At 43.9% G+C, this 24,098-nt stretch overlaps 1 protein-coding gene across 1 annotated transcript in view; it reads left to right on the top strand.

Annotated features, from left to right (window-relative positions):
* BANK1 (B cell scaffold protein with ankyrin repeats 1) overlaps positions 1 to 24,098 on the top strand; it is a 304,009-nt gene that overhangs the window by 65,105 nt on the left and 214,806 nt on the right. Inside the window, exons 4-5 of the mRNA XM_084625875.1 lie at positions 18,984 to 19,135; positions 21,415 to 21,550. Coding sequence (XP_084482001.1) covers positions 18,984 to 19,135; positions 21,415 to 21,550 — 288 coding nt within the window. The remainder of the gene's footprint in view (positions 1 to 18,983; positions 19,136 to 21,414; positions 21,551 to 24,098) is intronic.

The raw sequence follows: 24,098 nt of genomic DNA on the forward strand, positions 1-24,098 counted from the left end.
AGCACAGGTGACCATGATGGAGTCCCAGAATCGCAAAAGAGCTCCAGCATGGACTGAACGGGAGGTACGGGATCTGATCGCTGTTTGGGGAGAGGAATCCGTGCTATCAGAACTCCGTTCCAGTTTTCGAAATGCCAAAACCTTTGTCAAAATCTCCCAGGGCATGAAGGACAGAGGCCATAACAGGGACCCGAAGCAGTGCCGCGTGAAACTGAAGGAGCTGAGGCAAGCCTACCAGAAAACCAGAGAGGCGAACGGCCGCTCCGGGTCAGAGCCCCAAACATGCCGCTTCTATGATGAGCTGCATGCCATTTTAGGGGGTTCAGCCACCAATACCCCAGCCGTGTTGTTTGAGTCCTTCAATGGAGATGGAGGCAATACAGAAGCAGGTTTTGGGGATGAAGAAGATGATGATGAGGAGGAGGTTGTAGATAGCTCACAGCAAGCAAGTGGAGACACCGGTTTTCCCGACAGCCAGGAACTCACCCTGGACCTGGAGCCAGTACCCCGAACCCACCCAAGGCTGCCTCCTGGACCCGGCAGGCAGAGAAGGGACCTCCGGTGAATGTACCTTTTAAAATACTATACATGGTTTAAAAGCAAGCATGTGAAAGGATTACTTTGCCCTGGCATTCGTGGCTCTCCTGGATGTACTCCCAAAGCCTTTGCAAAAGGTTTCTGGGGAGGGCAGCCTTATTGCATCCTCCATGGTAGGATACATTACCACTCCAGGCCAGTAACACGTACTTGGGAATCATTGTACAACAAAGCATTGCAGTGTATGTTTGCTGGCATTCAAACAACATCTGTTCTTTATCTCTCTGTGTTATCCTCAGGAGAGTGAGATATAATTCATGGTCACCTGGTTGAAATAGGGTGCTTTTCTTCAGGGGACACTCAGAGGAGCCCATTCCTGCTGGGCTGTTTGCCTGTGGCTGAACAGAAATGTTCCCCGCTGTTAGCCACAGGGAGGGGAAGGGTTGAGGGGGTAGCCACGCTGTAGGGGGAGGCAAAATGCGACCTTGTAACAAAAGCACATGTGCTATGTATGTAATGTTAACAGCAAGGTTTACCCTGAAAGAGTGTAGCCACTGTTTTATAAAATGTGTCTTTTTAAATACCGCTGTCCCTTTTTTTTTTCTCCACCAGCTGCATGTGTTTCAATGATCAGAGGATCTTCTCTTTCCCAGAGCCTAGTGAAGCTTAGAAAGAAAAAAAAAACGCACTTGAGATGAAATGTTCTCTGAGCTCATGCTGTCCGCCCACACTGACAGAGCACAGACGAATACATGGAGGCAAATAATGTCAGAGTGCAGGAAAGCACAAAATGACCAGCAGGAGAGGTGGCAGGCTGAAGAGAGTAAGTGGCGAGCTGAAGAGAGTAAGTGGCGGGCTGAAGACAGGGCTGAAGCTCAAATGTGGTGGCAGCGTGATGAGAGGAGGCAGGATTCAATGCTGAGGCTGCTGGAGGACCAAACCAGTATGCTCCAGTGTATGGTTGAGCTGCAGCAAAGGCAGCTGGAGCACAGACTGCCACTACAGCCCCTGTGTAACCAACCGCCCTCCTCCCCAAGTTCCATATCCTCCACACCCAGACGCCCAAGAACGCGGTGTGGGGGCCACCGGCCAACCAACCACTCCGCCACAGAGGATTGCCCAAAAAAAAAGAAGGCTGTCATTCAATAAATTTTAAAGTTGTAAACTTTTAAAGTGCTGTGTGGCATTTTCCTTCCCTCCTCCACCACCCCTCCTGGGCTACCTTGGTAGTCATCCCCCTATTTGTGTGATGAATGAATAAAGAATGCATGAATGTGAAGCAACAATGACTTTATTGCCTCTGCAAGCAATGATTAAAGGGAGGAGGGGAGGGTGGTTAGCTTGCAGGGAAGTAGAGTGAACCAAGGGGCGGTGGGTTTCATCAAGGAGAAACAAAGAGAACTTTCACACCGTAGCCTAGCCAGTCATGAAACTTGTTTTCAAAGCTTCTCTGATGCGTACCACGCCCTCCTGTGCTCTTCTAACTGCCCTGGTGTCTGGCTGCGCGTAACCAGCAGAGCAGCCAGGCGATTTGCCTCAACCTTCCACCCCGCCATAAACGTCTCCCCCTTACTCTCACAGATATTGTGGAGCACACAGCAAGCAGTAATAACAGTGGGAATATTGGTTTCCCTGAGGTTTAAGCGAGTCAGGAAACTGCGCCAGCGCGCCTTTAAACGTCCAAATACACATTCTACCACCATTCTGCACTTGCTCAGCCTGTAGTTGAACAGCTCCTGACTACTGTCCAGGCTGCCTGTGTATGGCTTCATAAGCCATGGCATTAAGGGGTAGGCTGGGTCCCCAAGGATACATATAGGCATTTTAACATCCCCAATAATTATTTTCTGGTCTGGGAATAAAGTCCCTTCCTGCAGCTTTTGAAACAGACCAGAGTTCCTGAAGATGCGAGCGTCATGTACCTTTCCTGGCCATCCCACGCTGAAGTTGGTGAAACGTCCCTTGTGATCCACCAGGGCTTGCAGCACTATTGAAAAGTACCCCTTGCGGTTTATGTACTCGCCAGCTTGGTGCTCCGGTGCCAAGATAGGGATATGGGTTCTGTCTATGGCCCCACCACAGTTAGGGAATCCCATTGCAGCAAAGCCATCCACTAGGACCTGCACATTTCCCAGGGTCACTACCCTTGATATCAGCAAATCTTTGATTGCGTGGGCTACTTGCATCACAGCAGCCCCAACAGTAGATTTGCCCACTCCAAAGTGATTCCCAACTGACCGGTAGCTGTCTGGCATTGCAAGCTTCCACAGGGCTATCGCCACTCGCTTCTCAACTGTGAGGGCTACTCTCATCTTGGTATTCATGCGCTTCAGGGCAGGGGAAAGCAAGTCACAAAGTTCCATGAAAGTGCCCTTACGCATGCGAAAGTTTCGCAGCCACTGGGAATCATCCCAGACCTGCAACACTATGCGGTCCCACCAGTCTGTGCTTGTTTCCCGAGCCCAGAATCGGCGTTCCACAGCATGAACCTGCCCCATTAGCACCATGATGCATGCATTGGCAGGGCCCATGCTTTCAGAGAAATCTGTGTCCATGTCCTGATCACTCACGTGACCGCGCTGACGTTGCCTCCTTGCCCGGTATCGCTCTGCCAGGTTCTGGTGCTGCATATACTGCTGGATAATGCATGTGGTGTTTAATGTGCTCCTAATTGCCAAAGTGAGCTGAGCGGCCTCCATGCCTGCCTTGGTATGGCGTCCGCACATAAAAAAGACGCGGAACGATTGTCCGCTGTTGCTCTGATGGAGGGAGGGGCTTCTGATGACAGCGCTTACAGTGTTGGCTTCAGGGAGCTAAAATCAACAAAGGGGGTGGCTTTACATCAAGGAGTATTTCAGGCAGGACTTCACGGAGGGTTCCAATAAGAAATGGTGCACCTAAGTTATTGTTCTTTTTGGAACAAGGAGGTTAGCCTGGCCTCTGATTGATAAATGGCTAGATTTACCTCGCTGCACCTTCTCTGTGAGTGACTGCAGTGTGACCTGGAGAAATGAGTCCCCTAGACGGGGGAGGGGAGGGAAGCAAATGAGTACAAAACAAATCTGGTCTATTTCTTGTTTTGATCCACTCCATCTATCTTTTACATCTTTGGCTGGCAGCAGACGGTGCAGAAGGACTGCATGCCGTCCACAGCTCATGGCTGCTCGGCAGAAGGTGGTACAATACGACTGCTAGCCAGCCTCATCTCTTGCCTGCCCGGCAGAAGATATTACAGTACGACTGCTAGCAATCTGTATCGCCTGCCTGCTCACCATAAGACGGTTCAATAGGACTGACTGCAGGACTAAAGAGAATGACCTTGTCCAGTTACTCCAAATGTAGTCCCTGCGCCCATGTCTACCCAGGCGCTCCCGGCCGACATGGCCAGGAGCACCTCGTACATGATGATGATGGCTACCAGTCGTATTGCACCGTCTGCTGCCAGAAGGCAATGGGTTGCTGCTACTGTGTAGCAATGCAGTACCGCGTCTGCCAGCACCCAGGAGATGTAGGGTGACGGTTACCTGAGCGGGCTCCATGCTTGCCGTGGTATGGCGTCTGCACAGGTAACTCAGGAAAAAGGGCGCGAAACGATTGTCTGCCCTTGCTTTCATGTAGGGAGGGAGGGAACGGGGGCCTGACGATATGTACCCAGAACCACCCGCGACAATGTTTTAGCCCCATCAGGCATTGGGATCTCAACCCAGAATTCCAATGGGCAGCGGAGACTGCGGGAACTGTGGGATAGCTACCCACAGTGCAACGCTCCGGAAGTCGACGCTTGCCTCGGTACTGTGGAAGCACTCCGCCGAGTTAATGCACTTAATGCACTTAGAGCATTTTCTGTGGGGACACACACACTCGAATATATAAAACCGATTTCTAAAAAACCGACTTCTATAAATTCAACCTAATTCCGTAGTGTAGACATACCCTGTGACTTCTCTGGTAGAGGCACAGCCATTTCAGCAAATGGGAATCACAATCAAGGCTTGAAAAAACCCAGTCCTCAAAAGACCTATGTGACAAACACAGCCTAATCTCAATAGTTAGCATGATTGTAGTAAGAAAAGGAGTACTTGTGGCACCTTAGAGACTAACCAATTTATTAGAGCATAAGCTTTCGTGAGCTACAGCTCACTTCATCAGATGCATATCGTGGAAACTGCAGCAGACTTTATATATACACAGAGAATATGAACCAATACCTCCTCCCACCCCACTGTCCTGCTGGTAATAGCTTATCTAAAGTGATCATCAGGTGGGCCATTTCCAGCACAAATCCAGGTTTTCTCACCCTCCACCCCCCCACACAAATTCACTCTCCTGCTGGTGATAGCCCATCCAAAGTGACAACTCTTTACACAATGTGCATGACAATCAAGTTGGGCTATTTCCTGCACAAATCCAGGTTTTCTCACATCCCCCCCACCCCCATACACACACAAACTCACTCTCCTGCTGGTAATAGCTCATCCAAACTGACCACTCTTCAAGTTTAAATCCAAGTTAAACCAGAACATCTGGGGGGGGGGGGGTAGGAAAAAACAAGAGGAAACAGGCTACCTTGCATAATGACTTAGCCACTCCCAGTCTCTATTTAAGCCTAAATTAATAGTATCCAATTTGCAAATGAATTCCAATTCAGCAGTTTCTCGCTGGAGTCTGGATTTGAAGTTTTTTTGTTTTAAGATAGCGACCTTCATGTCTGTGATTGCGTGACCAGAGAGATTGAAGTGTTCTCCGACTGGTTTATGAATGTTATAATTCTTGACATCTGATTTGTGTCCATTTATTCTTTTACGTAGAGACTGTCCAGTTTGACCAATGTACATGGCAGAGGGGCATTGCTGGCACATGATGGCATATATCACATTGGTGGATGTGCAAGTGAACGAGCCTCTGATAGTGTGGCTGATGTTATTAGGCCCTGTGATGGTGTCCCCTGAATAGATATGTGGGCACAATTGGCAACGGGCTTTGTTGCAAGGATAAGTTCCTGGGTTAGTGGTTCTGTTGTGTGGTATGTGGTTGTTGGTGAGTATTTGCTTCAGGTTGGGGGGCTGCCTGTAGGCAAGGACTGGCCTGTCTCCCAAGATTTGTGAGAGTGTTGGGTCATCCTTTAAGATAGGTTGTAGATCCTTAATAATGCGTTGGAGGGGTTTTAGTTGGGGGCTGAAGGTGACGGCTAGTGGCGTTCTGTTATTTTCTTTGTTAGGCCTGTCCTGTAGTAGGTAACTTCTGGGAACTCTTCTGGCTCTATCAATCTGTTTCTTTACTTCTGCAGGTGGGTATTGTAGTTGTAAGAAAGCTTGACAGAGATCTTGTAGGTGTTTGTCTCTGTCTGAGGGGTTTGAGCAAATGCGGTTGTATCGCAGAGCTTGGCTGTAGACGATGGATCGTGTGGTGTGGTCAGGGTGAAAGCTGGAGGCATGCAGGGAGGAATAGCGGTCAGTAGGTTTCCGGTATAGGGTGGTGTTTATGTGACCATTGTTTATTAGCACTGTAGTGTCCAGGAAGTGGATCTCTTGTGTGGACTGGACCAGGCTGAGGTTGGTGGTGGGATGGAAATTGTTGAAATCATGGTGGAATTCCTCAAGGGCTTCTTTTCCATGGGTCCAGATGATGAAGATGTCATCAATATAGCGCAAGTAGAGTAGGGGCTTTAGGGGACGAGAGCTGAGGAAGCGTTGTTCTAAATCAGCCATAAAAATGTTGGCATACTGTGGGGCCATGTGGGTACCCATAGCAGTGCCGCTGATCTGAAGGTATACATTGTCCCCAAATGTGAAGTAGTTATGGGTAAGGACAAAGTCACAAAGTTCAGCCACCAGGTTAGCCGTGACATTATCGGGGATAGTGTTCTTGACGGCTTGTAGTCCATCTTTGTGTGGAATGTTGGTGTAGAGGGCTTCTACATCCATAGTGGCCAGGATGGTGTTATCAGGAAGATCACCGATGGATTGAAGTTTCCTCAGGAAGTCAGTGGTGTCTCGAAGGTAGCTGGGAGTGCTGGTAGCGTAGGGCCTGAGGAGGGAGTCTACATAGCCAGACAATCCTGCTGTCAGGGTGCCAATGCCTGAGATGATGGGGCGCCCAGGATTTCCAGGTTTATGGATCTTGGGTAGTAGATAGAATATCCCAGGTCGGGGTTCCAGGGGTGTGTCCAATCCTTGGGGCACTCCACTTGATACCGGCTGCCAATTAGACATGGAGCCATTGATCACTACCCGTTGAGCCTGACAATCTAGCCAACTTTCTATTCTATTTCTATTTCACCTTATAGTCCATTCATCCAGCCCATACTTCTTTAACTTGCTGGCAAGAATACTGTGGGAGACCGTGTCAAAAGCTTTGCTAAAGTCAAGGAATAACACATCCACTGCTTTCCCCTCATCCACAGAGCCAGTTATCTCATCGTAGAAGGCAATTAGATTAGTCAGGCATGACTTGCCCTTGGTGAATCCATGCTGACTGTTCCTGATCACTTTCCTCTCCTCTAAGTGCTTCAGAAATGATTCCTTGAGGATCTGCTCCATGATTTTTCCAGGGACTGAGCGAGGCTGACAGGCTTGTAGTTCCCAGGATCCTCCTTCTTCCCTTTTTTACAGATGGGCACTACATTAGCCTTTTTCCAGTTCTCTGGGTCCTCCCCCGATCGCCATGAGTTTTCAAAGATAATGGCCAATGGCTCTGCAATCACATCCGCCAACTCCTTTAGCACTCTCGGATGCAGTGCATCCGGCCCCATGGACTTGTGTTCATCCAGCTTTTCTAAATAGACCACTTCTTTCTTCACACAGGGCTGGTCACCTCCTCCCCATGCTGTGCTGCCCAGTGCAGTAGTCTGGTAGCTTACCTTGTTCATGAAGACAGAGGCAAAAAAAGCATTGAGTACATTAGCTTTTTCCACATCCTCTGTCACTAGGTTGCCTCCCTCATTCAGTAAGGGGCCCACACTTCCCTTGACTTTCTTCTTGTTGCTAACATACCTGAAGAAACCCTTCTTGTTACTCTTAACATCTCTTGCTAGCTGCAACTACAGGTGTGATTTGGCCCTCCTGATTTCACTCCTGCATGCCCAAGCAATATTTTTATACCCCTTCCTGGTCATTCGTCCAGTCTTCCACTTTTTTGTGTTTAAGATCAGCAAGAATTTCACTGTTAAGCCAAACTAGTCACCTGGCATATTGACTATTCTTTCTACACTTCGGGATGGTTTGTCCCTGTAATCTCAGTAAGGATTCTTTAAAATACAGCTTTATTTCATACCCTATATCTTACCACATTTGTCTTTATATGGGTCTTCATTACTTTAAAAACTCTTAGTGAATAATTTTCAAAGGTGTTGAGCTCTTGTACCGTCACACTTTTTCTTTAGCTATTCGTGTGTGTAGAGAATGGTTGGCTGAACTTTCTAACACCTTTGGATTGATAAATGATCACTTTTTGGAAGTAATATGAAAAAGTATATAATGAGATCTAGTTCATAATGATACATTAACTGAAGGTATTGCATAAATTTCTATATCCATTCTTTCTTTGCTGCTAGGTTTCTTGAGATTTAATAAAACACTGACTCAAAGAGTCATTTATGTGAGCTCATTACCTCTCTCTTTGGAACCTTTATAGCTAGATACAACATCTAAATGACATTTATTTTCTAATCAGTGTTTTTTTAAGGTGATAATATTTTCACAATAGAAAGGACATTTTTATGGCAACATTTTTTTAGAGTTGTGAAATACTCATATAAAATAAAAAAGTACTTGTTCTCTTGTCAGTGCTGCCAGTTTCTAAGCTAAAGTGACATATGCATATTGCTCAGAGTGGAGAATATCTTCTAAAAACTTGTTTTAATGGGTTTATCATGAGACACTAGACATGTGACACTACCATTCATTTTGACAAAGTGTCATAAGAACATAAGAATGGCCATATTGGGTCGGACCAATGGTCCATCTAGCTCAGTATCCTGCCATCTCACAGTGGCTGGTGCCAGATGCTTCAGAATGAATGAACAGAGCAGGCTAATTATCAAGTGATCCATTCCCTGTCTTCCAGTCCCCTTAGTTGTCTCTTTTCTAAAATGTACAGTCCCAGTCTTTCTAATCTCTCCTCACATGGAAGCTGTTCTATACCCTTAATCATTTTGGTTCTCTGTACTTTTTTCCGATTCTAATATTTCTTTTTTGAAATGGGTCAACTACTGAATTGCATGCAGTATTCCAGGTGTGGGAATACCGTTGATTTATATTGTGGCATTAAGATATTTTCTGTCTTATCTATCCCTTTCCTAGTGGTTCCTAACATTGTTCGCTTTTTTGACTGCTGCTGCACATTGAGCGGATGTTTTCAGAGAACTATCCACAATGACTCCAAGATTTCTTTCTTGAGTAGTAACAGCTAATTTAGACCCCATCATTATGTATGTTTAGTTGGGATTATGTTTTCCAATATATAGTACTTTGCATTTATCAATCTTCAATTTCATCTAGCATTTTGATGGGTGACTGGTCAGTTTTGTGAAATCCCTTTAACTGTTACCCAAGTCCAAAGCTGACTGCTTTGTTCTGAGTCATTTGTAAACTTTGTCACCTCACTGTTTACCCCTTTTTCCTAGATCACTTACCAGTGTTGAATAACACTGATCCCAGTAGAAATCCTTAGGGGACCTCACTATTTACCTCCCTCCACTGTGAAAACTAACTATTTATTCTGACCCTTTGTTTCCTATCTTTTAACTAGTTACTGATCCATGAGAGGACCTTCCCTCTTATCCCATGACTACTTAGTTTGCTTAAGAGCCTTTGGTGAGGGACTTTGTCAAGGCTTTCTGAAAATCCAGTTACACTGGATCACCCTTGTTCACATGTTTGTTGACCCCCCCACACACACATAATTCTAATAGATTGGTGAGGCATGATTTCCCTTTACAAAAGCCATGTTGACTCTTCTCAAATACACTGTGTTCATCTATGTGTCCGATAATTCTATTCTTTACTATAGTTGCAACTACTTTGCTTGGTACAGGAGAAGGCTTACTAGCCTGTAATTGCCAGGATTGCTTTAAAAAAACATTCTCCAGTTCCTAATAAACCTTAATCTTTCCTCTGAACACCATCATCTCATCCATGCATTGAGACCGTACAGTTCTGCCTGCCTAACTGGCCCTGCTTGTGGAATGGGAAGCATTTCAGAGAATGCTACCATGGAGGTCCTGGACTTCAGTCTGCTATCTAGCAGCCTAAATTTGGCCTCCAGGATCTCTCCCTATGTCACTGAACCACGACCTTTGGCTCCTCCTCAGCACTGCACAGATGTCTCGAGAGGCCCTCAGCCGTCGCACACAGCAGGCAATTCACCATATGGTTCTCTCCATCATCATAAACCCAACTATCTATATATCTATTAATTCAATCACCAATTACTATTACCTATCTACCTAATATGAGCGACCTCTCCAGGGGAGAGGTATCCTCAGTGAGAGAGGATACCTTGAGATCATCTGGAAGCAGGGTCCCAACTATGGGATCTTTTCTGTCTTCTCCAACTTGATGATCTCCTTCCTAAGACTCTCATCCTCCTCATCAGCACAGAGGCTGTCAGCCTTGGGGTGGGACTACTCTACTGTGTCCGTGAACTCCTCCAGTTCAGTCACTCTGGTCTTGAGCCCCCCGTACATGGTCTCTGAGGGCCATGTGCGACTTGTACCGAATGCACACATATAGCACCTGACCACAATACAGATAATCATGCATGTTGCATTCAGTGCAATAAGATGGGTAACCCCCAGTCTGCTGCCTGACTTCCGCCTGTATTATTTTTACTCTTGCAGGGTAGTGTGTGTAGTGTGTGTGGTGTTTTTTGCACAGGGAGTGTGTGTGTGTGGGGGGGGGTGTTACTGGTCAAAGTTTAGAGAATATTTATTAGGTGTGTCTGGCTTTCACAGTCCCTCGCTGAACTCCCCTACTAAAGTCCCCTGTTTGTTTGCTAGCTCCTCCTAGGGGGAGGGATAGCTCAGTGGTTTGAGCATTGGCTTGCTAAACCCAGGGTTGTGAGCTTAATCCTTGAGGGGGCCATTTAGGGATCTGGGGCAAAAATTGGGGATTGGTCCTGCTTTGAACAGGGGGTTGGACTAGGTGATCCCCTGAGGTCCCTTCAAACCCTGATATTCTATGATAGCATCTGTGTTCATTTGACATCACTCCAAACACTGTTCATCACACTGAATGGTCATTCACTGTCTTGTTTGTTCCTGGTAAACTCAGAGCAAATTCTACTTTGCATATAGCAATATGTCTTAAACAGACATTACGTAATATACAAAAATCAAACATTTTGATTGATAACATGAAAAATCAGGGACACTTCAGGTATCATAGAATTATTGAACTGGAACGGACCTCAAGAGGTCATCTAGTCCAGTCCCCTGCACTCAAGGCAGGACTAAGTATTATCTAGACCATCCCTGACAGGTGTTTATCCAACCTGCTCTTAAAAATCCCCAATGATGAAGATTCCACAACCTCCCTAGACAATTTATTCCAGTGCTTAACCACTCTGACAGGAAGTTTTTCCTAATGTCCAACCTAAATCATTCTTGCTGCAATTTAAGCCCATTACTTCTTGTCCTATCCTCAGAGTTAAGAAGAACAATTTTTCTCCCTTTTCCTTGTAAAAACCTTTTATGTACTTGAAAACTGTTATCTCCCCTCTCAGTCTTCTCTTCTCCAGACTAAACAAACCCAATGTTTTCAATCTTCCCCCATAGGTCATGTTTTATAGACCTTTTATCATTTTAGTTGCTCTTCTCCGGACTTTCTCCAATTTGTCCACATCTTTCCTGAAATGTGGTGCCCAGAACTGGACACAATACTCCAGTTGAGGCATAATCAGTGCGAGTAGAGTGGAAGACTTACTTCTTGTGTCTTGCTTACAATACTCCTGCTAATACATCCCAGAATGATGTTTGCTTTTTTTGCAACAGCGTTACACTGTTGACTCATATTTTGCTTGTGATCCACTATGATCCCCAGATCCCTTTCCGCAGTACCCCTTCCTAGGCAGTCATTTCCGATTTTGTATGTGTGCAACTGATTGTTCTTTCCTAATTGGAGTACTTTACATTTGTCCTTATTGAATTTCATCCTGTTTACATGAGACCATTTCTCCACTTTGTCCAGATCATTTTGGATTTTAATCCTATCCTCCAAAGCACTTGCAACAACTCCCAGCTTGGTATCATCCGCAAACTTTTTGTAAGTGTACTCTCTATGCCATTATCTAAATCATTGATGAAGATACTGAACAGAACCAGACCCAGGACTGATCCCTGTGGGACCCCACTCATTATGCCCTTCCAGCATGACTGTGAACCACTGATAACTACTCTCTGGGAATGATTTTCAACCAATTATGCACCCACCTTATAGTAGCTCCATCTAGGTTGTATTTCTCTAGTTTGTTTATGGGAAGGTCATGCGAGACAGTATCAAAAACCTTACTAAAGTCAAGATATACCACATCTACCACTTTCCCCCTATCCACAAGGTTTGTTACCCTTTCTAAGAAAGCTATCAGGTGGGATTGACACAATTTGTTCTTGACAAATCCATGTTGACTGTTACTTATCACCTCATTATCTTCTAGGTGTTTGCAAATTGATTTCTTAATTATTTGCTCCATTGTCTTTCCAGGTACAGAAGTTAAGCTGACTGGTCTGTAATTCTTTGGGTTGTCCTTATTTCCTTTTTATAAATGGGCAGTATATTTGCCCTTTTCCAGTCTTCTGGAATGTCTCCCGTCTTCCATGACTTTTCGAAGATAATTGCTAATGGTCCTGTGATTTGAAGACATCTAACTTGTCTAAGTAATTTTTGACATGTTCTTTCCCTATTTCAGACTCTGATCCTACCTCATTTTCACTGGCATTAACTATGTTAGACATCCAATCGCAACCAACCTTCTTGGTGAAAACCGAAACAAAGTCATTAAGTACCTCTGCCATTTCCACATTTTCTGTTATTGTCTTTCACCCTTCATTGAGTAACTGGCCTATTCTGTCCTTGGTCTTCCTCTTGCTTCTAATGTGTTTGTAGAATGTTTTCATGTTACTTTTTATGTCTCTAACTAGCTTGATCTCATTTTGTGCCTTGGCTTTTCTAATTTTGTCACTACATACTTGTGTTATTTTTTTTATTCATCCTTTGTAATTTGACTGAGTTTCCACTTTTTGTAGGACTCTTTTTTGAGTTTTAAGATCATTGAAGATCTCCTGGAAGAAGATCTTCCTGAAAAGAAGTTTGTGGGACACTGGGAAATCAAATGGCTAACTAGGATTATCCCAGTAAAACTGGCATGATCTTTCATATGTTTGCACAGTTAGCTTCTTTATATTATGCAGTCAGTGTATTTTTAAATATGCTTGTTTTGGTCAGTGAAAATGCTTTTTGAGGTTAAAATAAAAATAGGTGAGTTAACATCACCTGAAATTTTGCATTGTTTGAGTGGGAAATGGGTATCGGAATATCTTGATCTAAATCTGAAGGTGACTGTAGAGTACGTGTTAGAATTATTATGTAATCAGTTCACCATGACAAGAATAAAATACAGTAGAACCTCAGACTTACGAATACCAGAGTTACAAACTGACCAGCTGACCACACACTTCATTTGGAACTGGAAGTACACAATCAGGCAGCAGCAGAGACCAAAAAAAAAGCAAAAAAGCAAATACAGTACAGTACTGTATTAAATGTATACTACTTAAAAAAATAAAGGGAAAGCAGCATTTTTCTTTTGTATAGTAAAGTTTCAAAGCTATATTAAATCAATGTTCAGTTGTAAACTTTTTAAAGAACAACCATAATGTTTTTTCAGAGTTACGAACATTTCAGAGTTATGAACAACCTCCATTCCTGTGGTGTTGGTAATTCTGAGGTTCAGCTTTACTGAGATGAACAGTAAGGGATCTACTTCCAAGGGATTTCACTTTCTTACCCCTTCTATTCACTGTGTAGATGGACAAACTTTGGTCTGCAATTTTCTTCATATACTGATAATAGCCAGCTCTGTCTCTTTGTAATTGAACCTTCTTTCTATAGACTTTCTCAGTATCTCTCTCTGATATTCATTAGGTTAGGGATATTTCCAATAGCAGTCAGCAATGTTAGGGGCTCTAGAGTAGCTAGGGTGACCAAACAGCAAGTGTGAAAAATCAGGACAGGGAGTGGGAGTTAATAGGAGCCGATATAAGAAAAAGACCCCAAAATCAGGACTGTCCCTATAAAATCGGGACAGCTGGTCACCCAAAGAGCAGACAGCTTGCCACATTCCTTCACGCCTTTAAGCTCCATATTGATTAGTTCTTGTATGACAAAAGTTTATATTAATAATAAAATCCATCAGCTACAATCTGACTTGATAATAAATGTACAGTATTGTTTTACACAATGGTAACGTGCGCAAGCTGTCTTATGACTATCTGTTCACTGTGTCAGTCAGAATTCTCTGGGTCATCTAGGATACAGGGAAAATCCTGCACCTGTTTTTGTAACCAAACACATGCCTGCCTGCAATGAAATTCATTGTGCAGAAGTTTCAGGAGTTTGATTTGGAAAGTCCTTGACGAGGTCTTGCACCCCATACAGGCTGCAGAGGATGGGAAAAGGGTCGGTCAGGGGAGGAGATGGAGCTGGGTTTGTGGATATGAAATTATGTATATCCACTGGTCATCACTCCTTATCAAGCAGGGGCACAGTAGTAGCAAAAGCTTCTGCATCCACAGGGTTGCAGTAGCAGCAGTGTTGTGGCACGGTGGGAGGACTTCCCCTTTCCCATGGAAGTCTCTGCATGCAAGTCTGGCTACACAATTTGTGTGAGGAGAGAGGGGGCAGATTTTGCCTATGGTGAGGACTAATATTTGAGCTAAAACTGCATAATAATTACAAAATAATTGCAATGTTGTGACAGGCTCAATGTCTCCTACTTCGAAAGCAATTATTTTGGCTTCTCTCAACACTGGCATTTATATAGCAGTAGTAGGGCTTTACAATGTGCAACTGACTCGAGAACTTTATTCTTATCTGTATGTATAATGATCTTTATTGACAGTACTCTTTCTTTTCTTTTTAATAAATCTTAGATTAGTTAATAAGAATTGGCTGTATGTGTGTGCTTGAGTAAAATCTGAAATATTCATTGACCTGGTGGGTAATGTGTCTGATCCTTTGGAATTGGTAGAACTTTATGGTGAATAAGATTTTAGTAATCCTCATCATATTTGATTTGGCTGTCCGGGTAGGAGCCCAAGGTTGGATTAGTTAAGGAAGACTATTTTGGGGCTTCTTGGTAACCAGTAAGGAATTATAGAAGCTGTTTTGTTGCTAGCTTGGTGAATCTAATTATTAGAACAGACCACCAGTGTTAGGGATCGTCTGCCCCATTCTTTGCAGTTTGCCCTGATTGAGCAATCTCAGCATGGTCCCTCCCCAGCAATCACGGTCACTAACTGGACTTTCTGGCCTGCCTTAGCTCTTTCTGGGCAAGTCTGAGGAGGACACCCGATCAGTCACCTTTAGGGCTTATCTGAAAAGAAAACATATTCCCAAAATGTCGAGGTCCGCCCATCACGAGTTTGCACCTTAATGTTGTCTGTGTTCTTGACTGTAATTGACTGAGTGTTCCATAATTTACAGTAATACAAAATGCTCTGGTCCTCTGACTGCTCACAGAATCCTGACTGGCTGATGAGAAGTCTGAAATATCATTAGACTACATTAAATGTGCTGCAGAATACTGAATAATCCTGTATCGTTACGAATGTGCTGCTGTCCTGGGAGATGAGGTGGCAAGACTGTCTAACATTTTGTACTATGTCAGAGCTAGTCAGTAGAATGGAGTAATAATGATAAAACTGAGAAGTAGGGGGGGTGTGAAGAACGGCTTTTTCTAAAACACAGTTCTGGAGAGGCAATTGCCAATTCTTTTATGTTTTCACATTAAAATTCTGAGATGGGATGAAGGGCTCATGCTACAGCTCTTCCGGCCATACTAGTATTGTGGAATAAAGAAGAAACCCGTCACTGTAAATTGCACACAAACTAAATGGGATGGTGTCAAGGTTCCTCCCCCACTCTGAACTCTAGGATACAGATGTGGGGACCTGCATGAAAAACCTCCTAAGCTTATCTTTACCAGCTTAGGTCAAAACTTCCCCAAGGTACAAAATATTCCACCCGTTGTTCTTGGATTGGCCGCTACCACCACCAAACTAATACTGGTTACTGGGGAAGAGCTGTTTGGATGCGTCTTTCCCCCCAAAATACTTCCCAAAACCTTGCACCCCACTTCCTGGACAAGGTTTGGTAAAACGCCTCACCAATTTGCCTAGGTGACTACAGACCCAGACCCTTGGATCTTAAGAACAATGAACAATCCTCCCAACACTTGCACCCCCCCTTTCCTGGGAAATGGTGGATAAAAAGCCTCACCAATTTGCATAGGTGACCACAGACCCAAACCCTTGGATCTGAGAACAATGAAAAAGCATTCAGTTTTCTTACAAGAAGACTTTTAATAAAAATAGAAGTAAATAGAAATGAAGAAATCCCCCCTGTAAAATCAGGATGGTAGATATCTTACAGGGTAATTAGATTCAAAAACATAGAGAACCCCTCTAGGCAAAACCTCAAGTTACAAAAAAGATACCCAGACAGAAATAGTTATTCTATTCAGCACAATTCTTTTCTCAGCCATTTAAAGAAATCATAATCTAACACATACCTAGCTAGATTACTTACTAAAAGTTCTAAGACTCCATTCCTGGTCTATCCCCGGCAGAAACCAGCATATAGACAGACACACAGACCCTTTGTTTCTCTCCCTCCTCCCAGCTTTTGAAAGTATCTTGTCTCCTCATTGGTCATTTTGGTCAGGTGCCAGTGAGGTTACCTTTAGCTTCTTAACCCTTTACAGGTGAGAGGAGCTTTCCACTGGCCAGGAGGGATTTCAAAGGGGTTTACCCTTCCCTTTATATTTATGACAGCTTACTTTTACCAGCTTAGGTTAAAACTTCCCCAAGGTACAAATTAATTTTATCCTTTGTCCTTGGAATAACCACTGCCACCACCAAACTCTAACTGGGTTTACTGTTAGACACATAGTTTGGACACGTCTTTCCCCCCAAAAGCCTCCCAACCCTTGCACCCCACTTTCTGGGAAAGGTTTGGTAAAAATCCTCACCAATTTGCATAGGTGACCACAGACCCAAACCCTTGGATCTGAGAAAATGAAAAAGCATTCAGTTTTCTTACAAGAAGACTTTTAATAGAAATAGAAGTAAATAGGAGTAAAGGAATCACCCCTGTAAAACCAGGGTGGTAGGTACCTTACAGGGTAATTACATTCAAAACATAGAGAATCCCTCTAGGCAAAACCTTAAGTTACAAAAAAGACACACAGACAGAAATAGTCATTCTATTCAGCACAATTCTATTCTCAGCCATTTAAAGAAATCATAATCTAACGCATACCTAGCTAGATTACTTACTAAAAGTTCTAAGACTCCATTCCTGTTCTATCCCCGGCAAAGCAGCATACCAACAGACACACAGACCCTTTGTTTCTCTCCCTCCTCCCAGCTTTTGAAAGTATCTTGTCTCCTCATTGGTCATTTTGGTCAGGTGCCAGCGAGGTTACCTTTAGCTTCTTAACCCTTTACAGGTGAGAGGATTTTTCTTCTGGCCAGGAGGGATTTTAAAGGGGTTTAGCCAATTCTTTTATGTTTTCACATTAAAATTCTGAGATGGGATGAAGGGCTCCTGCTACAGCTCTTCCGGCCATACTAGTATTGTGGAATAAAGAAGAAACCCGTCACTGTAAATTGCACACAAACTAAATGGGATGGTATCTTATTTTAAAATCAGAATATCATCGTGCACAGATAGTGTATATGTTTAGGATGCTGTGAGTCCATCTTGTTAGATGTGAATGACAGACGAAGGAACTCATGCTGCTCATTACATCCACTACATATTTATGGCAAAGACCTTTGTCTATGCCAGGGATTTGCCCTGGTTAGATCCATTGGTAGCAGCTCACTAGTGTAGCTGCCCTGAGGCAAACCCCTAGTGTAGCCAGACAATGCTGCAGTTGGTCAGGACACACAGGTGAATGAGAACAGGCACAGAGGTGGATTTAATGGCTGAACACAACTCCAGTGTCATCTGCCCCGTTTCTCCTGACTTATGTGTGCCAGGTATTTAAATGGGTCCAATGCAAGGGTTACAGGGCTCCAACCATAAAACACATAACTCAGAGTAGACTAACCTCAGCCTATCCCTAGGATTCAGCTCACTCTGGTATATCTTCTCACCCTCCCCACTCTAATGGGGACAGACAGTACCAAAAGAGGGACCTCAGTCTGCAACGACTTCAGGTCTCCCCTTCTTCCAGAAGCACAAGTCTACCAAAGAAATCCCAGGTCTCTTACTTCAGGGAACTGGCCATTTTGGCCTTTTTATCCACACTGGACACCAGCCAAAAGTTATGACAAACTAAACAGTCACACAAGTTACTAATATTTATTTCTAAGTCCTACTGCTATTTAACACAACTGTCTCCATGGGGCTGTAAGGAAGGTGGAAAAAACCCAAAAGGCCCCTCACCATTTGGCACCAATGGGAAAAGTTTCTTCCTAACCTCCCAAAAGAGGTAATTGATTAGATCTATAACATCCTGAAATACACGGCTTGTATCCTAAAACTACAGAGGAGGGTAGGATAGCTAAAATGGAGTGAGAAGCTCCAAAAGACCTAGGCAAAGGTTTAAATTAATGGGGTGGGGGGGAAAAGGAGCCAATTACCTCCCAACTCCCTCTGGCTGGCCAATGGGAGGCAGAGAAACCCTGGAGGAGAAAGGGCCCACCTTTTGTGTTCTGGTGTGTGTCCCCTCCCCCAGCCCTTTCCCAGCGGCTGTCTGCCCCCAGCAGCTCCTATAAAGTTTCCTACCTGTTGAGTCAGGTGAGTGGCATTTGCATCAGTAAAGCTTAGCCCCGTTTGAAACAAGGATAAGCTGCAGTGATGAAAATCATTGCTTATCTCAGTTTATCCTGCATAGACTGTGGTTTGCTGTTGCAACTACACTGGTGGCAAATCCCCATTGTAGACAAAGCCAAATACGTTTTACCTCAGTGAAACTTCTCATGTGAGCAAAGACTATTGAGATGAATATGGGTTGTGGGAATTTTGGACAAGGACACTGGATGAAATCCATTGACTTCAATGGGGCCAGGATTTCATCTACTTTCTTTTATTTCTTCACAAAATGCCACGTACATCAGTAGCATTTTGTAAATAATCATCGTCTAGCAGTTTTCAGCCCATCATGTTTTATTTGTGTAGGATGACTAACAATACATTTCAAAACAATATTATATCTTTCAGATTACCAAAATAACTCTGAAGTTAACTTGCAGTTGAATGAAGGAGGAGTATCAGTGAAAACAGATGTGAGTTTGGAAACTGAAGTCGTTTCTGGAACGTTGGAAACTTCAAGACCATCAGTATTGGTGCTACCAGAAAGGGTATCCTGTGAGGTAAGACCTTTCAATGCTAAAAAGTTAGGGATAAATATCACTCTTCTGCCCTGCCACTGCTACAAGCTCCTTCATAGCATGTCAGTTCTGTGGGGCAGATCACTACTCTGGAGCACAAATGAGAGTTTACCTGCAGTGGGAGTTATGCTGTCTGTGTGTCACATCCAATACAAACATCTGCAAACTAATATGGATTTGGGACAATCGTTACATGACTTTACTTCTATTAAAAATTGTTTTGGCAGATTGGGTCAGATATAATTCCGCTTCAACATGTTTCATTGCAATGTAAAGGAAAATTGTAGTCAGGAACTTTCAAAAGATATTAATTGCCTCTCAGTAAGAATCAGGTTTGGGGTGGTAGATGTGTGTATGTGTGTGTGTGTACAAACATATGAATGCTCATTTTTAAAAATCAACACTGTATGTGAGAAAACACAAAAGCATGAAAACTGTATAAAGAGTGCAACATCTGAACCCCAACCCTGTAGCCCTTAGACAAGTAAGTGGCCACAGTCATGTGAGGGCTGAAGAATCAGGTGAATAATGGCATGGCAGAGAAGTGGAAGGAATGTTGCACAGTTTTGGCTGCTATGTTACAAATAGGCTATTCCATGCCACTGAGTAGCAGTGGTTCAGCGAACCCTAGATTACTGATTATAGCTGAAAATCAGATGAAAGACATGCATATAGAACATATTTAGTTTAAAACTTTTACTATTTTGGAAACTCTTTCAGTAATCAGCACTGATGAAACCAATAGGGCTCTACATATATTACACTAAAACCTATAGAATTGAATAAAGAATTACAGTTAGTATGCTTTAAAATATGTACTTCTGAGAAATACTGTTTTTCCTCACTGGAAAGCCCCATTATGAAGATGGAGAGTATTATTCTAAACCGTAGAAACTTGCAATAGAATTTTAACCTAACAAATTGAATTTAATAATGAATATCCCTTTTATAGAATTTTCTAGGTTAGTTCCGATTTTTTTTGGAAGAGTTGTCATTGTCTGTTAAGTTCTATAGGACCTTTCGATAATATAAATTAGGAAATTATTATTTTGGGAACAGGGGGTATACTAGAAAGTATTAAACTGCTTCTCTAAACAGTGAAACAAATATATTCCCTTTTGACTTTTGGGAAATCTTTCTGGTTAAAAAGATAAGAAAAACAAGGGCCTAGATTATCCTCCTGCCCCCAGATTGCTGTTCTGAAGGGTCGTTTCATGCACGGATCGCCCCATCACATTCAGAAGGGAGATTATGTAGTGATATAAGGGTATACATTTTGTTTTGAAGGACTAATAAAGAGATTAAGGGTGAAATTTAGTTCAGTTTTAGCTGATCTGAAGGGTGGCAAATATAGCGCAGTGAATTGTTCATAGTGAATGGTTGTTCTGACTCTTGTTCTGTTCTTCAAAGAACACTAGCATGTGTTTATATTTTCCCAGTGAAAATATATAAATTTGCCACAAATCAGTGGGCCAGGTTAAAAGATGTTGAACAGTGCAACATTACAGACCAGTATGACAGTGGGAGTCACCATGAGTGAGTATTAACTGGTGTCACTTGTATACAGAGACGGTTGAGCAGTGCATGGAGAACAAATAAGGGGCGGGCGCAGGAAGGCATAAGATAAAGTAGTCAGCTTATTTTATTTTACACCTTCTTGTTAGTTCCTTGCCTTACTATAATTCTGACTTTAGTATTTAAAATGCACCAGCTTACCCCTAAAACTGAGATGCAGTTTTATACCACCTCTGAGATGCAGCTTACACCACCTAGGTCACCTTTGAATTTGGCCCATCACGTACTGTAGCTCACTAATGTTCTCTATGTTGAAATTCTCTCTTGGTCAGAGGGTCCGCAGAAGACCATTGTACCACTTAAGTTCCTTACCCATGAATCCAATTCTGAGTGTTTAAGTGTGTTTTAAGTAGTGTAGGGGTCCCCTTCATGAGGGGAATGTCACCCTTTGTGGACTGGAAGTGAATATATGATCTTAGGCTTACAGTGAAAAGAATTTAATTATATATGGTTTTAGTAAACAGAATTCAAACTATTACAATAATCCTGTCAATTTTTTACTTAGAGAAACATAAAGGAGAACTTAATGAAATAGCATCACAGCTGTTATATAATAATATTTCAGGATATAAAGCTATTGGTAAAAGAACTTTTCTTGCAACTTACATTAAAGCATATAATTTACATTTTATGGTTTCAGTTTAATTTGGTGAAAGGCTAATGGGAGCATATTTCTAACTTTATAGAACCCTGGTGAAATATTCATTCTTTTGAGAGATGAAATAACGGAAACTGTAGAAATTGAATTCATAACAGACAATCAACGAATTAGGACACAGCCAGCCTTTTGGAATCAGAAGGTCAGATGCATGAAAGCTTTAGGTAAGAGAACATTGCTGTAGCTTTAAATAAATAGAAAATTTTGGTCCTGGACTCTCTTCACTTGTCTTACAATAAGCAGTTTCACTTCCCATCAGAATCTAATATTATTTTGTGTTTCCTGTATATGGGTTTTGCATACAGAGCATTATTATTTTTATTAATACACCAATACAAAGGCTTGTGATTTATGGGAAACTGGATTTTATTGGGTTGTTTTTGTGTGGTTAAGTGGCAGGTGGCAGGCTTTAAAATATCATTGATTAGTCATAGATTAACATTCTTAATAAATTCCTGCTATAAAATGCAAAGCTAATATTCTTATTACAGCATTAGATTTAACAAGATGTTTTGTCTCTTATTTTATTCAGCGAAGTTGTTTTTTTCTTTTTGCCCATATGCCTGTCTATAATTCTTACTGACATCTGAGAACATTTCCCTTCTTTGCTGTGATTTCATATCCACCCCGTTTCTCTATGTTACTCAATCTCCCTTGGTTTCTCTGGGTTTTGTCAATCACTTTATCCATAATATTAGCTATTCTATTTTCTTATTTTGCCTGGAGCATGATAAACCATACAACAACATTTTTCAATGTATGAGTTTCAGAATGCAGAGGGAATGGCCATACCTCCCTCCCAGTTATTGGACTAGAGGTGTGATGGAAATATTCAGCTAGGAGTTCAGGGTTCAATTTGCCTCTCTGTTGCATGTTGTGAATTCCCAAGTGGTAGTATATAATATTTTATTTTAAAAAACCGTGGTAATACCACATCATTTAGAAGGAAAACACTTAAGCTACAATTTTCAAACTTGGTCGCCTGAAGTTAGGCCCTAAAATCCATTGTAACAAAGTTCCTCCTCTACCTTGGTGGGTCTTGCGCTTATTGGCGGATTTGCTCGCCTTGGAGCTTCACGGCAGCCCTCAGCTTGGCCGTTTTTCTGAATTCACACTCCAGGTCAACTCCTCCTGTGTCTGACCAGGAGTTGGGAGGATTTGGGGGGAACCCAGGCCCGCCCTTTACTCCGGGTTCCAGCCCATGGCCCTGTGGAATGCAGCTGTCTAGAGTGCCTCCTGGAACAGCTGTGCGACAGCTACAACTCCCTGGGCTACTTCCCCATGGCCTCCTCCCAATACCTTCTTTATCCTCACCATAGGACCTCCCTCCTGGTGTCTGATAATGCTTGTACACCTCAGTCCGCCAACAGTCCGCATTCTCGCTCTCAGCTCCTAGTGCCTCTTGCTCCCAGCTCCTCACATGCACACCACAAACTGAAGTGAGCTCCTTTTTAAAAACCAGGTGCCCTGATTAGCCTGCCTTAATTGATTCTAGCAGCTTCTTGATTGGCTGCAGTTGTTCTAATCAGCCTGTCTTAATTGTCTCCCAAAGGTTCCTGATTATTCTGGAACCTTCCCTGTTAGGAAACGGAACGTCTTTTGCTTGCTCCTCAGCGTGCAGCGTGGGCAACCGAGACCGACTAGAGCTGCCTCTCACCCTGGCCGAGTTCTCGGAAGCCCTCCGTCGCATGCCCACCAATAAATCTCCGGGCATGGACGGGCTGACCGTAGAGTTTTACCGCGCGTTCTGGGACATTCTCGGCCCAGACCTAGTCACCGTCTGGGCTGAGTCCTTGCAGAGCAGGGTCCTCCCTCTGTCATGCAGGCGAGCGGTGCTCGCTTTGCTGCCGAAGAAGGGGGACCTCCGCGATCTACGAAACTGGTGTCCCGTCTCACTCCTTAGCACGGATTACAAAATCGTAGCGAAAGCAATCTCGCTGCGGCTAGGGTCCGTGATGGCGGACGTGGTCCACCCAGACCAGACCTATACTGTCCCGGGTCGCAGCATTTTCGACAACCTCTTTCTCGTCCGAGACCTTTTGGAACTCGGGCGGAGAGATGGTCTATCGTTCGCCCTCCTGTCTCTTGATCAGGAGAAGGCGTTTGATAGAGTAGACCATGGGTACCTCCTGAGCACTCTGCAGGCGTTTGGATTTGGACCTCAGTTTGTGAGTTTTCTCCGGGTGCTGTATGCCTCCGCGGAGTGTTTGGTTAGGCTCAACTGGACCCTGACTGAACCGGTCAGCTTCGGGCGAGGAGTGCGGCAGGGGTGCCCCCTCTCGGGCCAGTTGTATGCTCTAGCGATCGAGCCTTTCCTCTGTCTCCTCCGCAGGAGGATGACAGGGTTGGTGCTGCGGGAGCCGGAGCTGCGGCTGGTCCTGTCGGCGTACGCCGATGACGTACTCCTCGTGGTCCAGAACCCGGGCGACTTGGCGCGAGTGGAGGCATGCCAAGCCATATATTCGGCAGCCTCCTCCGCCCGAGTCAACTGGGTCAAGAGCTCTGGCTTGGCGGTGGGGGACTGGTGGCAGGTGAGCTCCCTCCCACCCGCACTTCAGACCATCCGGTGGAGTGCGGGTCCACTGCTCTATCTCGGCGTTTACCTTTCCGCCACGCATCCTTCCCCGCCGGAGAACTGGCAAAATTTAGAGGGCGGGGTGATAGAGCGGATCCGGAGATGGACGAGGCTTCTCCGATGTCTCTCCCTCCGAG

The sequence above is a fragment of the Lepidochelys olivacea genome, assembly GCF_965140295.1.
Source record: "Lepidochelys olivacea isolate rLepOli2 genome assembly, chromosome: 4".
Classification (NCBI taxonomy): Eukaryota; Metazoa; Chordata; order Testudines; family Cheloniidae; genus Lepidochelys; species Lepidochelys olivacea.